At 50.5% G+C, this 17,423-nt stretch overlaps 1 protein-coding gene across 2 annotated transcripts in view; it reads left to right on the top strand.

Annotated features, from left to right (window-relative positions):
- STK36 (serine/threonine kinase 36) overlaps positions 1-17,423 on the top strand; it is a 104,921-nt gene that overhangs the window by 21,140 nt on the left and 66,358 nt on the right. The window contains exons 5-10 of one of the 2 annotated variants that reach the window (XM_066577137.1): positions 2,501-2,750; positions 3,012-3,105; positions 14,846-15,030; positions 15,163-15,242; positions 15,320-15,410; positions 17,020-17,157. In XM_066577137.1, coding sequence (XP_066433234.1) covers positions 2,501-2,750; positions 3,012-3,105; positions 14,846-15,030; positions 15,163-15,242; positions 15,320-15,410; positions 17,020-17,157 — 838 coding nt within the window. Of the gene's footprint in view, positions 1-2,500; positions 2,751-3,011; positions 3,106-14,845; positions 15,031-15,162; positions 15,243-15,319; positions 15,411-17,019; positions 17,164-17,423 lie in introns of both variants that reach the window. The other variant, XM_066577136.1, reaches the window with a different exon arrangement.

The raw sequence follows: 17,423 nt of genomic DNA, 5'->3' as shown, positions 1-17,423 counted from the left end.
ACCTTTGTGTCGGTGCGTGGGGGGGACACCTCTGTGTTTGTCTCTATTGGTGGGAGGGACCCTCTGTGTGTGTCTCTATCAGTGGGAGGGACCCTCTGTGTGTGTCTATATCGGTGGCGGGGGGGACCTCTGTGTGTGTCTCTATCGGTGAGAGGGACCCTCTGTGTGTGTCTATATCGGTGGCGGGGGGGACCTCTGTGTGTGTCTCTATCGGTGGGGGAGGGACCTCTGTGTGTGTGTCTATATCGCTGGGGGGGATACCTTTGTGTCGGTGCGTGGGAGGGACCCTCTGTGTGTGTCTCTATCGGTGGGAGGGACCCTCTGTGTGTGTCTCTGTCGGTGGGGGGAGGGACCCTCTGTGTGTGTCTCTGTCGGTGGGGGGAGGGACCTCTGTGTGTGTGTCTCTGTCGGTGGGGGGAGGGACCTCTGTGTGTGTGTCTATATCGCTGGGGGGGATACCTTTGTGTCGGTGCGTGGGAGGGACCCTCTGTGTGTGTCTCTATCGGTGGGAGGGACCCTCTGTGTGTGTCTCTGTCGGTGGGGGGAGGGACCTCTGTGTGTGTGTCTCTGTCGGTGGGGGGAGGGACCTCTGTGTGTGTGTCTCTGTCGGTGGGGGAGGGACCCTCTGTGTGTGTCTCTGTCCGTGGGGGGAGGGACCCTCTGTGTGTGTCTCTGTCCGTGGGGGGAGGGACCTCTGTGTGTGTGTCTCTGTCGGTGGCGGGGGACCTCTGTGTGTGTCTGTATATCGGTGTTGGGGGGGACCTCTCTGTGTCTATATATCGGTGGGGGGACACTTCTGTGTGTGTCCCTATATCGTCAGGGGGGCGGACACCTCTGTTTGTGCCCCTATATCGGTTGGGGTGGGGGGGCGGACACCTCTGCGTGTGTCCTATCGGTGGGGGCGCGCGGACACCTCTGTGTGTGTCCCTATATCGGCAGGGGCCCTCTGTGTGTGTCTCTTTCGGTGGGGGGAGGGGACCTCTGTGTGTGTCCCTATATCGGCGGGGGGACCTCAGTGTGCGTTTCTCTCGGTAGGGGGAGGGGACCTCTGTGTGTGTCTCTATCGGTAGGGGGAGGGGACCTCTGTGTGTGTGTGTGTCTCTCGTGGGGGGGGGACCTCTCTGTGTGTGTCTTTATCGGTGGGGGAGGGACCTTTTGTGTGTGTCTATATCGGTGGGGGTATGTGCCGTCTGTGTGAGTGTCTATATCGGTGGGGGTAGGTGCCCTCTGTGTGTGTCTATATCGGTGGGGGGGGGGCCCTCTGTGTGTGTGTCTATATCGGTGGGGGGACCCTCTGTGTGTGTGTGTGTGTGTGTGTGTGTGTGTGTGTGTGTGTGTGTCTCTATATCGGTGGGCGGGGGGGACCTCTGTGTTTGTCTCTATATGGCTCATACCATTTAAAGAGGGAATTTTTGAAAAAAAAATTAAAACATATATATGTTATATATATTCTAGAGAGTATATTTTACTATTCTCATACATTTCTTCTAACAAAATCAGATCTAATACTGAACTCGAACTTGACCGTGCAAGTTTACACGTGTTTCCACAAGTTTTGACAGATTGAAAAGAAAGATTTATTCAGTCTGCGTTTCAGTATAGAAGTGAATAGATGTATTTAACTAACACGTGACCAAAAATAAGGCAATGAGGTAATGTAACTTATATTTGTTATATTATGTAATTTATAGTAGAATCAATAGCCCACTAACTAGATGTCCGATCTGTTGCCAAGAAAATGTAATTAATTATTCTGTTAGTAAACCCCTTCCTGCTCCAGGACATCCATTTTCATGTGCGTGTCCTGTCCGTTACCATGGAATGCACCATATCGGTGGGGGGAACCTGTGTGTGTGTTTATATTGGTGGGGGGAGAACCCTATGTGTATATTTGTGTGTGTGCGTGTGTCTCTATATCGAGGGGGGCACCTGTGTGTGTGTCTCTCTATATCGGTGGGGGGACCTCTGTGTGTGTGTGTGTGTGTCTCTATATCAGGGTGGGGTGGGGGGCGACCTTTGTGTGTCTCTATATCGGTGGGTAGGGGCACGTCTGTGTGTGTCTCTATATCGGTGGGGGCTGGGGACCTTAGTGTGTGTCTGTATGTGAGTCTCTATATCGGGGGGGGAGGTTGACCTCTGTGTGTCTCTATATTGGTGGGGGTTGACCTCTGTGTGTCTGTATATTGGTGGGGGTTGACCTCTGTGTTTGTGTCTCTATATTGGTGGGGGTTGACCTCTGTGTGTGTGTTTCTATATCGGGGGGGGGGTTGACCTCTGTGTGTCTCTATATCGGGGGGGTTGACCTCTGTGTGTGTCTCTATATTGGTGGGAGGGGACCTCTGTGTGTGTCTCTATAGCGGTGGGGGTGGGGGGGCACCTGTGTGTCTCTATATCAATGGGGGTCTCTGCTGCAGATCTGATTGTTGTCTCTTGGTAACCTCTGTCATTGTCACCAGAGTTGCTGTAACCCCTCATGTGTTGTCGACTTACTGTCCACCAGCTTTGCTCGAGAACTCAGCTTGGACACGCTCATGGTTCGCTCCATTAAAGGGACTCCTCTGTACATGTCTCCGGAGCTGGTTCTAGAACGGCCGTATGACCATCGCTCCGATCTCTGGGCTCTTGGCTGCATCGTCTATGAGCTGCTTGTTGGGACGCCTCCCTTCTACACACACAGTATATTCCAGCTAGTCAGCATCATCACCCAGCAGCCTGTACAATGGCCTCGTGGGGTCTCTACGGAACTAAAGGTGGGCTTCCAGATTTCTGATGTTCCAGGGTGGGCAGTTCTCTGCATTACTCTGGTCTTCAGCCAGTTTCTTTCCTCCAGGTTGAGCGATTTGTTATTTCTCTACTAACTGCGGATATCCAGCCGTTGCCGGAGACTGTGGATATAGTGTCATTATGATAGGAGCACCTTCTTCCTACCCCAATTACTGCTCGGCTCTAAGTCTGTGCAGCCTGTAAGATCTACCATAGAGAGATGTAACGACTCTTGCTTTCTCTTCCAGGACTTTCTGCAGGGCCTCTTGACAAAGGATCCAGCCCTGAGACTTTCTTGGCCCGGACTTCTAAGGCATCCCTTTATTAAGGACAAAGTGATAGGTGAGAGCTTCAGACTGGGCCTGAACCGCTGGTACGAGCCTCCGCTCTCTCTGGCGCTGCAATCTGTCATCCTTCCTGGTATATCTCCAGCTCACGTAACTGAAGACTAGAATGCTGCCAGCATCCCATACAATATACAGCGAGCGATATTTTGGTTGTCACCGAGACCTGAATATGTATAGATAAGAGAAGATATCTTCTATGTTACACCTTGGAGGGAACCAGTTTGTGTCCTTCCTCAAGTGGCTGACTTCTGTATTTCGCATCCATAGTTGGTCCAATAATCCCTGCCATGTCTTCGCTCTCTCGTGTCACGCATCGCAGGTCCATCCAGCATACTGTCCAAATCCTTCTCACCAAAATCCTGTCCAAATCCTGCCACACCAGCATTATGGGTCGGTTATAAGGACTCATTCACATGGGCGTATTTGCACTCTGTATTATGCGCATGGAAAGAATCGCATCATGTCTAGAGATGAGCGAGCACCAAAATACTCAGGTGCTCGTTACTCGAGTCGAACTTTCCGCGATACTCGAGGGTTCGTTTCGAGTAACGAACCCCATTGAAGTCAATGGGCGACTCGAGCATTTTTGTATATTTCCGATGCTCGCTAAGGTTTTCATTTGTGAAAATCTGGGAAATTCAAGAAAGTGATGGGAACGACACAGAAATGGATAGGGCAGGCGAGGGGCTACAAGTTGGGCTGCATCTCAAGTTCCCAGGTCCCACTATTAAGCCACAATAGCGGCAAGAGTGGGCCCCCCCCCCCCCCTCCCAACAATTTGTACTTCAGAAAAGCCCTCATTAGCAATGCATACCTTAGCTAAGCACCACACTACCTCCAACAAAGCACAATCACTGCCTGCAGGACACTCCGCTGCCACTTCTCCTGGGTTACATGCTGCCCAACCCCCCCCCCCCCCCCCCGCACGACCCAGTGTCCACAGCGCACACCAAAGTGTCCCTGCGCAGCCTTCAGCTGCCCTCATGCCACACGCTGGCCTCATAGCCACACCACCCTCATGTCTATTTATAAGTGCGTCTGCCATGAGGAGGAACCGGAGGCACACACTGCAGAGGGTTGGCAGGGCCAGGCAGCGACCCTCTTGAAAAGGGGCAGGGCGATAGCCCACAATGCTGTACAGAAGCAATGAGACATCCAATCCTGTGCCACCTCCTTCAAGAGCTGCAAACGTGGGCATAGCAATGGGGAATCCATGTGCCACACAGTATTCATTCTGTCAAGGTGTCACATAGCTCAATCAACACTGCAAGGGGAAAGCCGTCAGCGCTCTGCCCCCTACCCAAGTCAGTCAGTGCCTTTGTGCCAGACAGGTCAAACACCGCAATGGGAACTAAGTTTGCACCAGCAGCATAGGTGGGTCCTAGGAAACCCAATACATGAACAAAAAAATTGATCTGAGCGGCCAAACATGGCAGACTTGCACCGCATCCACGACATAGGCCTCGGCCCACAGCTTCAGCAATCCTAGGCTGGAAGCGGACTTTCACTGCACCCAGGACATAGGCCTCTGCACAAACCCTCAGCAATCGCGGGCCTACAGCGGACTCCAATGCTAGCGTAGCTGTGCACGTCTCATTAGCGCTGTATTGATCCTGTAGTTTGTCCCAATGCAGTGCCCCGGATAGTAGAGCTAATGTCAGATTAAATACAGCTGGGCTTTGGCCCACACTGCATGCCCCAGTCAGACCGGGGTTCTTTATAAGTAGACACAGGCAGGTACAACTCCGTGTGGACCGACAGCATGGGTGGGTCCCAGGAAGCCACCGGCGTTACATAAATAAATCCCATTGCATTGCCCAGCAAAGCTGAGGTAACGTCAGATTAAATGCAGGGGGGCTTCGGCCCACACTGCATGCCCCAGTCTGACCGGGGTTTTTAATACATAGACACAGGCAGGTACAAATCCCTAATGTGAAGTCCGTGTGGACCCAAAGCATGGGTGGCTCCCTGGAACCCACCGGCGGTACATAAACAAATCCCATTGCAGTGCCCTGGACAGCAGAGCTAACGTCAGATACAATACAGGTGGGCTTCGGCCCACAGTGCATGCCCCAGTCAGACTGGTAATATGTACCTTAACAGTAACCGTGTTGGTGGGAATGTGGTGGCGACTGCGAACCTAGTAGCGTGGTTTTATTTAGTTGGTTTTCGGAATGTGGCCAGGATTAAGTGGACCGTGGCGGGGGGATGGTGGGGGGGCTCTCTTGTGTCGTTAAAGGTGAAATTCTTGGACGGCCACCAGACGGATCAATGCAAAGGTATTTGCCAAGAATGTTTTCATTGTTGGAGGAGGAGGGGGATGTTTTTGAGGCACTACGTGTCCTCTCCACGTGTCCGTGGTTATATGCACCTCAACAGTAACCGCGTTGGTGGGAAATGGCGTCGCCGCCATCATGTCTTTGGGAAGCCTCCGTTTCCACACCCCAGTGATATAGCATTAGCAGCGGTATAGGCAGAGCCCAGAATTAGTAACATTTCAGTGGTAGCATTAGGGACAGGCCCCAGTAACATATTACTAGCAGCATTATAGGGGGAGCACAGTATTAGCTCAATTTCAGTAGTAGTAGCAGTCCAGACAGGCCCCAGTAACAATTTCGAAGCAGCAGTATAGGGGGAGCACAGTCTTAGTTCCATTTCAGAAATAGTAGCACTCAAGACAGGCCCCAGTAACAATTCCGAAGCAGCAGTATAGGGGGAGCACAGTCTTAGTTCCATTTCAGTAATAGTAGCAATCTAGACAGGCCCCAGTAACAATTCCGAAGCAGCAGTATAGGGGGAGTGCAGTCTTAGTTCCATTTCAGTAATAGTAGCAGTCTAGACAGGCCCCAGTAACAATTCCGAAGCAGCAGTATAGGGGGAGCACAGTATTAGTTCTATTTCAGTAGCAGTCAAGACAGGCCACAGTAATATTCCCGTTGCAGCAGTTTAGGGAGATAACAGTCTCTTTCACATTTCAGTAGTTGCAGTATAGACAAGGCCCCAGTTACATTTATGTAGCAAAAGTGTAGGCCAACCCCACACACCTTGCTGTACCATGAGCGCAGGCGAAGCCCATAAAAATTACTAGGATTACACTGTAGGCGAGGGCCCAAAAAAATTGGTGTACCAACAGTACTAATGTACCTCAGAAAAATTGCCTATGCCCAACCAAGAGGGCAGGTGAAACCCATTAATCGCTTTGGTTACTGTGGCTTAATTTCTAACCAGGCCTGGAGGCAGCCCAGTTAAAATAAAAATTGGTTCAGGTGCAAGTTTCAACGCTTTAATGAGAATTGAAATGTATAAACATTGTTTACAAAAGTAATATGACTGAGCCTTGTGGGCCTAAGAAAAATTGCCCGTTCGGCGTGATTACGCGAGGTTGCAGGAGGAGGATGATGAATATAATACACAGATTGATGAAGCTAAAAGGTCCCCGTTTTTGATGGTGATAGAGAACGATGCTTCCATCCGCGGGTGCAGCCTACGTATTGTTTAGGTACCGCTGCTGTCCGCTGGTGGAGAAGAGAAGTCTGGGGAAATCCAGGCTTTGTTCATCTTTATGATTTGTAAGCCTGTCGGCACTGTCGGTTGACAGGCGGGTACGCTTATCCGTGATGATTCCCCCAGCCGCACTAAACACCCTCTCTGACAAGACGCTAGCCGCCGGGCAAGCAAGCACCTCCAGGGCATACAGCGCGAGTTCAGGCCACGTGTCCAGCTTCGACACCCAGTAGTTGTACGGAGCAGAGGCGTCACGGAGGACGGTGGTGCGATCGGCTACGTACTCCCTCACCATCCTTTTACAGTGCTCCCGCCGACTCAGCCTTGACTGGGGTGCGGTGACACAGTCTTGCTGGGGAGCCATAAAGCTGTCAAAGGCCTTGGAGAGTGTTCCCCCGCTGCGCTGTACATGCTGCCTGATCTCCGCGCCTCCCCTGCTACCTGGCCCTCGGAACTGCGCCTTCTGCCACTAGCGCTGTCGGATGGGAATTTTACCATCAGTTTGTCCGCCAGGGTCCTGTAGTATAGCATCACTCTCGAACCCCTTTCCTCTTCGGGTATGAGAGTGGAAAGGTTCTCCTTATACCGTGGGTCGAGCAGTGTGTACACCCAGTAATCCGTAGTGGCCAGAATGCGTGTAACGCGTGGGTCACGAGAAAGGCATCCTAACATGAAGTCAGCCATGTGTGCCAGGGTACCTGTACGCAACACATGGCTGTCCTCACTAGGAAGATCACTTTCAGGATCCTCCTCCTCCTCAGGCCATACACGCTGAAAGGATGACAGGCAAGCAGCATGGGTACCCTCAGCAGTGGGTCCAGCTGTCTCTTCCCCCTCCTCCTCATGCTCCTCCCCCCCTCCTCCTCCAAAACACGCTGAGATATAGACATGAGGGTGCTCTGACTATCCAGCGACATACTGTCTTCCCCCGCCTCCGTTTCCGAGCGCAAAGCGTCTGCCTTTATGCTTTGCAGGGAACTTCTCAAGAGGCATAGCAGAGGAATGGTGACGCTAATGATTGCAGCATCGCCGCTCACCGTCTGGGTAGACTCCTCAAAGTTTCCAAGGACCTGGCAGATGTCTGCCAACCAGGCCCACTCTTCTGTAAAGAATTGAGGCTGACTCCCACTACGCCGCCCATGTTGGAGTTGGTATTCCACTATAGCTCTACGCTGCTCATAGAGCCTGGCCAACATGTGGAGCATAGAGTTCCACCGTGTGGGCACGTCGCACAGCAGTCGGTGCACTGGCAGATTAAACCGATGTTGCAGGGTCCGCAGGGTGGCAGCGTCCGTGTTGGACTTGCGGAAATGTGCGCTGAGCTGGCGCACCTTTCCAAGCAAGTCGGACAAGCGTGGGTAGCTTTTCAGAAACCGCTGAACCACCAAATTAAAGACGTGGGTCAGGCATGGCACGGGCGTGAGGCTGCAGAGCCGCCACCAGGTTACGGCCGTTATCACACACGACCATGCCTGGTTGGAGGCTCAGCGGCGAAAGCCAGCAGTCGGTCTGCTCTGTCAGACACTGCAGCAGTTCGTGGGCCGTGTGCCTCTTCTCCCCTAAGCTGAGTAGTTTCAGCACGTCCTGCTGTCGCTTGGCCACCGCTGTGCTGCCACGCCGCGCGACACCGACTGCTGGCGACGTGCTGCTGCTGACACATCTTGATTGCGAGACAGAGGTTGCGTAGTAGGAGGAGGAGGAGGAGGGTGGTTTAGTGGAGGAAGCATACACCGCCGCAGATACCAGCACCGAGCTGGGGCCTGCAATTCTGGGGGTGGGTAGGACGTGAGTGGTCCCAGGCTCTGACTCGGTCCCAGCCAACACTAAATTCACCCAATGTGCCGTCAGGGAGATATAGTGGCCCTGCCCGCCTGTGCTTGTCCACGTGTCCGTTGTTAAGTGGAACTTGGCAGTAACTGCGTTGGTGAGGGCGTGTACAATGTTGCGGGAGACGTGCTCGTGCAGGGCTGGGACGGCACATCGGGAAAAGTAGTGGTGACTGGGAACCGAGTAGCTCGGGGCCGCCGCCATCATGTTTTTGAAAGCCTCCGTTTCCACAAGCCTATACGGCAGCAACTCCAGGCTGATCAATTTGGCTATGTGCACGTTTAACGCTTGAGCGTGCGGGTGCGTGGCGGCGTACTTGCGCTTGCGCTCAAACAGTTGCGCTAGCGACGGCTGGACGCTGCGCGGAGAGACATTGCTGGATGGGGCCGAGGACAGCGGAGGTGAGCATGTGGGTGCAGGCCGGGAGACGGTAGTGCCTGTGTCCTGAGAGGGGTGTTGGATCTCAGTGGCAGCTTGGGGCACAGGGGGAGAGGCAGTGGTGCAAACCGGAGGCGGTGAATGGCCTTCGTCCCACCTTGTGGGGTGATTGGCCATCATATGCCTGCGCATGCTGGTGGTGGTGAGGCTGCTGGTGGTGGCTCCCCGGCTGATCTTGGCGCAACAAACCTTGCACACCACAGTTCATCGGTCGTCTGCACTCTCAGTGAAAAACTGCCACACCTTTGAGCACCTCGGCCTCTGCAGGGTGGCATGGTGCGAGGGGGCGCTTTGGGAAACAGTTGGTGGATTATTCGGTCTGGCCCTGCCTCTACCCCTGGCCACAGCACTGCCTCTTCCAACCTGCACTGCTGCTGCACTTGCCTCCCCCTCTTGCCTCCCCTGTCCTCAGTAGGCTTAGCAAACCAGGTGGGGTCAGTCACCTCATCGTCCAGCTGCTCTTCCTCCGAATCCTCTGTGCGCTCCTCCCTCGGACTTGCTGAAATTACTACTACCTGACTGGTAGACAACTGTGTCTCATCGTCATCGTCCTCCTCACCCACTGAAAGCTCTTGAGACAGTTGCCAGAAGTCCCCAGCCTCATCCCCCGGGAACTTTCCAAAGGTTGGGCATCGGTCACGACAAACTCCTTCGGTGGGAGAGGAACCATTGCTGCCCAATCTCGGCAGGGGCCCGAGAACAGTTCCTGGGAGTCTGCCTGCTCCTCAGAATGTGTCATTTTCATGTAGTGAGGAGGCTGGGAGGAAGGAGGAGCAGCAGCCAGAGGATTCAGAGTTGCAGCTGTGGACGGCGTAGAAGGTGGTCGATAGGTTGCTGGATGCACTTTCTGCCATCCACGACAGGACCTGCTCACACTGCTCAGTTTCTAATAAAGGTCTACCGCGTGGACCCATTAATTGTGAGATGAATCTGGGGACCCCAGAAACTTGCCTCTCTCTCCTAATCCCGCAGCAGTCGGCTGCGATACACCTGGACCAGGAGTTCGGCCTGTGCCCACACCCTGACTTGGGCCTCCGCGTCCTCGCCCCCGTCTACGTCCTCTAGGCCTACCCCTACCCCTCAGCATGGTGTATTACGAGTAGAGCAGAAACAGAACGCTGTAATTAAATGTGCCGCTTATTGGCCTGTGGTTGGTGGCTGACTTCGCTTATGGAACGCACAGCAGAGCCAGGAAACAATTATGCGCAAGGCTGGATATTAATCAGCGACTACTACCCCCAGCAGACACGGCGTAAACTGAAGACGGTAACTGCCAGGCCAAATATAGTATATTTTTTAACTTTTTGGGAAAAAGACCACTGCCTCTTATATACACTGTGTTTCAATTTCCCTGTTGGAGGCTGACTTCGCTTACAGAACACAGAGCCAGGAAACAATTATGCGCAAGGCTGGGTATTAATCAGCGACTATTCCCCCCAGCAGACACGGCGTAAACTGAAGACGGTCACTGCCAGGCCAAATATAGTATATTTTTTAACTTTTTGGGAAAAAGACCACTGCCTCTGATATACACTGTATTTCGATTTCCCTGTTGGAGGCTGACTTCGCTTACGGAACGCACAGCAGAGCCAGGAAACAATTATGCGGAAGGCTGGGTATTAATCAGCGGCTACTCCCCCCAGCAGACACGGCGTAAACTGAAGATGGTCACTGCCAGGCCAAATATAGTATATTTTTAAACTTTTTGGGAAAAAGCCCACTGCCTCTGATATACACTGTATTTCGATTTTTCCTGTTGGAGGATGACTGTGGTTACTGAAAGCCCAGTGCAGCCAGGAAACAATTATGCGCAAGGCTGGGTATTAATCACCGACTACTACCCCAAGCAAAAACGCAGTAAACTGAAGACAGTCACAGGCAGGCCAAATATAGTATATTTTTCCAATTTTTGTGAAAAAGCCCACTGCCTATATAGCCAGTATACCTCTTTCCCTGCCTCACCAGTACTTCCCCTATACTCTGTAAAATGACTGCAGACTGAGGACGCTATGGTCTGCACGCCCGATATACAAAAAAAAAAATTGTGCAACACTGCTAAAAGCAGCCTCAATAGTACTGCACACGGTCAGATGTGGCCCTAAGAAGGACCGTTGGGGTTCTTGAAGACGAATATAACACCTAACACTCTCTCTACAGCAAGACAGCACTTTCCCTGATCTCTCTCAGCATGCATCTGTGGCGAGCCGCAGGCGGGGCAGATTTAAATACTCAGGTGTCATCTGATCTCCCCAGCCACTCACTGCAGGGGGGTGGGATGTCACAGGAGGAAGTTGTAATGCCTTCCCTGTGTTTCTATTGGCCAGAAAAGCGCCCAAATTTCTCAGGGAACGAAATGTAATGGAGTCGAGCACCACGTGGTGCTCGTCTCGAGTAACGAGCATCTCAAACACCCTAATACTCGAACGAGTATCAAGCTCGGACGAGTACGCTCGCTCATCTCTAATCATGTCCTATGTTAGTCCGTATCACTGACTGAAATTGCACCTTAAAATCAATGGGATTGGGTAAATACTCATTATACATGCGTATTCACTGTATATTTACACATGAAAGCAGGGGAAATTTATGGGACCTTCTTCCTTTTTTTTTTAGTTTATTTTTGCTGATGTGAAAAACGCATTGAATACGCTCACAAAAAAAGCAAGAAATGCTATGCTGCCCGGTTGGAGTAGGCGATGGCATGGTAGCGTGGCACACTTACACTACTGGATCGTAACTGGCACAAGTACAGAGAAGAGCAGAACGGTTGATGCCACCTATAGATCTTGATTAGCCCAGTGAGGAGATGTGGATTGTACAGATGATGACCAGTCGCTGTAGACTCTTTTGATGCCATGAGCGGTACAGGATAGACCTGCATAGTGTGTGAGAGTGCTGGAGGAAATGTGGCTCATGGAAGGATAAAATCCCAAACCAGCAGGCCCTGGTCCACAGCTGCTTCACCTTCAAGGCACTCCAGGCTACTTACATGATGGCAGACAGATCCTTCAAGCGTTGAACAACATGACGAGAAGAAGGTCACCCGAGATGGTCTTCATTACTTTCTTACAGAACCCCCTGATATTGCAATTAGAGCTATTAGATATCCTCAGTTATGCAAATGAATTATGTAAGTCTATGGTTGTGACTGCACTTTTTTAGTTCTTTTTTTTTTTTTTTCTGTGGAGTCAAGTTCTCTTTGGTTTATATTCCCAGGCATTGTTACAAGGCTTGTTAAAAGGTCTGACTTCGACTTGCAGGAGTGCCGTTTTCCAGTAGGTCGTGCTGTAGAAGTATTGTTCCGTTGTTTCATTTGCATAAATTTCCCAGAGGAGCATGCATGGCCTTATAAGTGCTCTCCCTAAGTTGAATTGACACCCTTTTCTGACCCACTTCATAGACCTCTCACCAGGCAGCCAGAAACCTGCTGCACACGGATGAGGGGCAAACACCCTGAAATACTGTGTCTGTACCTGGTGATCTCTTCCTTCTGGAGAAGACTCCGGCTCATATGCCCGGTCATTGTTACAAGGCATGTTAAAAGATCTGACTCTGACTTGCAGGAGTGCTGCCTTCCAATAGGTAGCACTGTAGAGGCATTGTACCATTGTTCCATTTGCTTGCTGCCTGTTACATATTATTTGCTTCCGTTAGGTGAATATATCTGGCCTGAGCCTCTATGTTCTTAGTTCCATATAAATTAAAGGTATTAAATACTTGTTAACGCAGCTTGTGAGCCATGGATGTTACAGCTGGCTTTGCCACTGTCCCGGAAGTCGTTGCTCCCAGATACTGCGGGGGATCGTAAACTGGATTTTCTGTTTAGCAGCAATTATAAAGAGGTTAAAACTATCATTTACAAGTATCTGCTTTCTGGATATTTGATGTAACTCTTGACGGAGGCCGCTGTTGTTGCCTTGCGCTCTCTGCAACTACTTTACCGGAAGATCGTTGCAGTATGAAGCCGGGCCTAAGTCTTAAATATCACTGTATGTTGTTTGCACAGTAGGTATTAGCGATTTCTCCGGGTTTTATAGTGTACGGTCTAAAGGAGTATGTATCTGTGCTTCTGTTGCCTTTTAGAAGCTCCGCCCTTATCATATGTCTGCATTCTATGAGTAAGACTGGTTGTATTGGGAATGTGTCAGCGGGCATGGAGAGGGCTCTGTTAGTTTGGGGTTTTATCCTGCTGTGTGTCGGATTTTTTACAGATAACTTGTATTACCCGAGCATTTCGTTGTGGGGGAGGCCATCACTATCCTCATGCTGAGTGCGTGTGTTTAACTTCATATGTGTGACCACTGACGCCACATGATTATCAGACCAGCCGGACCCTTCAGACCTCGCATGAAGAAAGGCCATGTGGAATATAGGTCAATTGCTTGAGGAAGGACATGGACCGGTTCTCTCTAAGGTGTAAGGCCACTCTCACACATGCATTCAGATAAACGCCGCTCAAAACCATGGCATTTTACCGCAATTTCGAGCAGCATTTTTGATCACATGGTACAGCGCTTTTAAACGCAACTCATTATGATGGGTGATGAGGTGCATTAAACGCGAAAACAAAGAAAAATAAAGCAGATAATGCTCTGCGTTTGAGTGCAGGTATGCGAGACCCAATCAAAATCAGTGGGAGTGTTTTACCGCAATTAGTGTGGAACTCAGGACGCCGTGCTAATCGAGGTAAAAAGTGGCCTGTGTGAGAGCAGCCTTAAAGGGGTTGTCTCGCGAAATCAAGTGGGGTTATACACTTCTGTATGGCCATATTAATGCACTTTGTAATATACATCGTGCATTAAATATGAGCCATACAGAAGTTATTCACTTACCTGCTCCGTTGCTGGCGTCCTCGTCTCCATGGTTCCGTCTAAATTCGCTGGCGGCTTGCTTTTTTAGACGCGCTTGCGCAGTCCGCTCTTCTGCTCTGAGCACGAGCCGCTTCAGTGTGCTCGCCGCTACAGCTCTTCTGCGCATGCTCAGATGAACTGTATCCTCACGGGAGCGCGCTGGAGCGGCCATTCTGCTACCATCCTCTCTTAGAGGAAGGTGCAGAGCCGCCCAGCTGCCCAGCCGAGCCGCCCAGGTAAGTGATGGGTGACGGACTGACGGGGGTGACGCATGACGGACTGCCGCTGTGGCCCCGGAGCCTGCCGCTGTGGCCCCGGAGCCTGCCGCTGTGGCCCCGGGGCCTACCGCTGGGGAGCCGCGGCTAGCGCGGGGGAGCCGGGGCCTAGCACCGGTTACCTGCTGCCTGGCGGTGGGTGACTGGTCGGCCGCGTTCAATCCCGGGGTCCGGTCGGCGGCTGCGGGGCGTCTGGTTGTCAGGGAGACACAGCTGGTAGCGTCTCGGGAGCGCGCACGTCGGGCTACAGCAAGCGACGGGAAAAGAGCCGGGGTCGCTATCTTGGGGAAACTTTTTATAAGTTGCTGAAATGCTGGAACTGTAAGTACAAACCAGCTAGAAAAGTCATTTACAGGGGGGCTTAGTAATGTATGCTTAATAAGGGGGACTGGGCAAAAAAAAAATTTCACTGCTTCCTCGAGACAACCCCTTTAAGATTTCACGTGGCTGGAGACCTAGAAGACGTATTTTTAGGATGTGCCTTCTGTATATCTCTTTTATGTATACACATTCAGGGCTTGGTGTATGCTAAGACTTTGCAGGCGGTATATTGTACGGGATGCAGTGGGGACATGCTGACACCGTTCTACAGGTGGGCGTTTGATGTTCGACCCCCATTGTAAGTATGTGTAAGGGATTACTGGGGCTGTATTATCATTTCTAGTAGCGATCACCTATGTGATGTTGCATAGCGGAACATAATCCTAAACTCCAACAGTTCCATCCAGAATCTTCCAGGCCGGCGCTGCTTCTCGCCGCAGTCCTCTCCACAACCGGGTTTGTGATGTTCTCCATGGCCTGTATTGGTACACACGTGGTTGGTCCTGTCTGTGTATTTCAGTGCTAGAAGACCTTGCAGTCAGCAGCCCCTTCACATCTCTGCTGACCCAAGAGCAGCAGCAACTCCAGGACAGACTGTGCGAAGCCTCCTCACCAGCCAGCGTACACTCTCGCATCTTGAGCAAAGCCCGACGGAGAGTGGCCAAGAGGAAAGAGAGGCAGGCTGTGCACTCCGCGAGTCACGAAGTGAGTGGTTGTGTGTGGCTCTTCCTGCACACGGCTTGTACCATTATTACTGATGCACACATAAGAACAGGCGGCTCTCCATCCTTCATATGCACTTTCCCTGAAAGCTCAATGTTTTCTGGTTTGTTCTAGAGAGGAACAGAAGAGATTAACTATGAGATGGATCCTAAACTTACCAGGAATGACGAGCTGAAAACCTCGCCGATGCCAAAGTGCGTTACTGTGGAGTAATGCCACCATTTACAGAACAATGAGGATTTATATGGCCTGACTCTTCTTTATGTTGTAGGAGGAACCAAATTTCTCTGGACTACGAGCAAGAGTTCTGCCAAAAGAAGAGAGAGCTCCGTAGTATTGAAACAGTTCACCTAGAGAATGAGGTATGGAAACAGGTGGCGCTGGAGGTCCGCACGAGGGCTTCCGCAAGGGCACATGGTGCGGGTAGGAGGGGGCACCAACATCTAAATAACAAGATGTCACAGGAGGATATTGCAGCAGCCCAACAAACAAGCCACGAGCAGTGTGCCGACTATCCTCGCTCGTACCGAACACTTAATTTTTAGAACTAGTGCTGGTGTAACTCTAATGTGTACAGGTCTCAAGGAAAGGAGAAAGTGTAATATTAATCGCTAATAATCAGATGAAATAAATCTACAGCATTTATTCCTGGAAACATGGATCCCAGTTACATTCACTAACCACCTAAAGTACAACTTTTTTGGCGCATTATGAGATCAAAATTTGTGGGCTCATCCGCAACATTCAGATGACCATTGCTTTCAGATGGGGACTTACTCTCAAACAAGGAAAGTGGGATCTAGGCTATTTACTCCAATTTATAGCCTTGGGACATATATGGAGGCAGCCAGTCCTCTGCAAATGAGACAAAAAAAAAATTCTGTCTGCACCTCCAATCAGTGAATTAAATGCCCATGTGCAGGCAAGCATGGCTGCTACAAATACAGTAGCAAAACAGATGCAGCCTCAGGACTTTAATAATGTAATATCTGAATAAATGGGTTCTTTTAATTAAATTCGGACAGATGGGCCTACATGTTTTGATCAAAATATTCACCAAGAACCTCGCATTCTGTGTAATAAGAAAATGTCAGTTATGCAGTTTTGTTCAGAAGTTCTAGGAGTGTAGTGAATAACCCTGCAGACTCCTCATGATGGTGAAGGAACAATGTATGTAGACGTGAGGAGCATCGGACCTTCACGGGAATACACAGTGGCAGTAATGTCCAATACTGGTCCAGGGAGGGCCACCTTGGTAGCTAAGGAAGAATTTTCTTTTTTTACACTTTGATTATTTGGTCTGTTCCGTTTGATGAGTAATTGCTTTCTTCAGATCATTAAAAAATCTAAACCAAACTATGTAAATGCAGAAAATCTAATTGTTCTCAGTAAGAGAAACCGAGTAATCTTGTTGAGATGAGACCTTTTAATGGCCAACAAAAATAAACAAGATTACTCTGTTTCTCTTGCTGAGAACAATAATATTTGGCTCAGCAAGTACTAAATACTGGCTAACGCGGTACTAAACTTTCTTTATTTTGAGAAAATCTGTACCAGCAAAGTCGGCCTCGGAGTCTCCCAGTGGAGCTTCTCTTGCCTGCCATTGCCGGACCCTCAGACTGACAGCTGCTCCCTCCAGTTTATTTTTTCAAGCCTCTTTATGCCTGTTTCTTTACCCGCATTAATGGATGGGCCTTAGGTGCTGGCCATTCTTTGCCTTCATGGTTGAATGCGTGGCCGTGTAGATCAGTGCCAGCAGCTGTCTGGACTTCACCACACAACAGGAGTTCTCTGGTATTAACATGCCGGATTCATATGCGGGGCCTCCTTTCTCTGGTTGAGGTTTACATCAAGTTCTCCTTTATCTGTCGTCTGTGGATTTCATGTACTTCCCTGCTCTTGTAGCTGCTTCTGCCTCACTAGTCCTGGTGCTAGACGATTGTTCATGGCCTTGTTCTTAATTTCCTGCAGGATAGTGACGATGAATGGTCTGTGTTACTGGAAGCGACTGACCCATCACTTGCACAGCTCAGTACTCCTTTCCTGCTTCTGAAGGATCCCAACTTTCGGAACAAGGTGTATCGCCGGCTACAGGACTGCTGCCCCCCGGTCAGTGTATGTCCTGTGTGGTAACGTAACAGTTATATGACCTGTTATATGATGCCAGACGTCCTCCAAAAGACTGCAATCGTATATCATAAGTGTGTAGAGGAGGGACGGCTTTGAAGTGTATAGGTGACTAGCTGATATACCCGGCTTCGCCCGAGTTAATTTGGGACTGGTGTTTATCTGGTGTTCACACGGAAAATCTTATGAAGTCAAGGTTACTTTAGAGATACCGGAAAACATATGTTCACCATTTTGCATAGTTCTCT

Source organism: Eleutherodactylus coqui, chromosome 8 (genome assembly GCF_035609145.1).
Source record: "Eleutherodactylus coqui strain aEleCoq1 chromosome 8, aEleCoq1.hap1, whole genome shotgun sequence".
NCBI classification, from domain to species: domain Eukaryota; kingdom Metazoa; phylum Chordata; class Amphibia; order Anura; family Eleutherodactylidae; genus Eleutherodactylus; species Eleutherodactylus coqui.
Note: the sequence above shows the minus strand (reverse complement) of the source record. Positions and strands in the feature narration are given on the sequence as shown.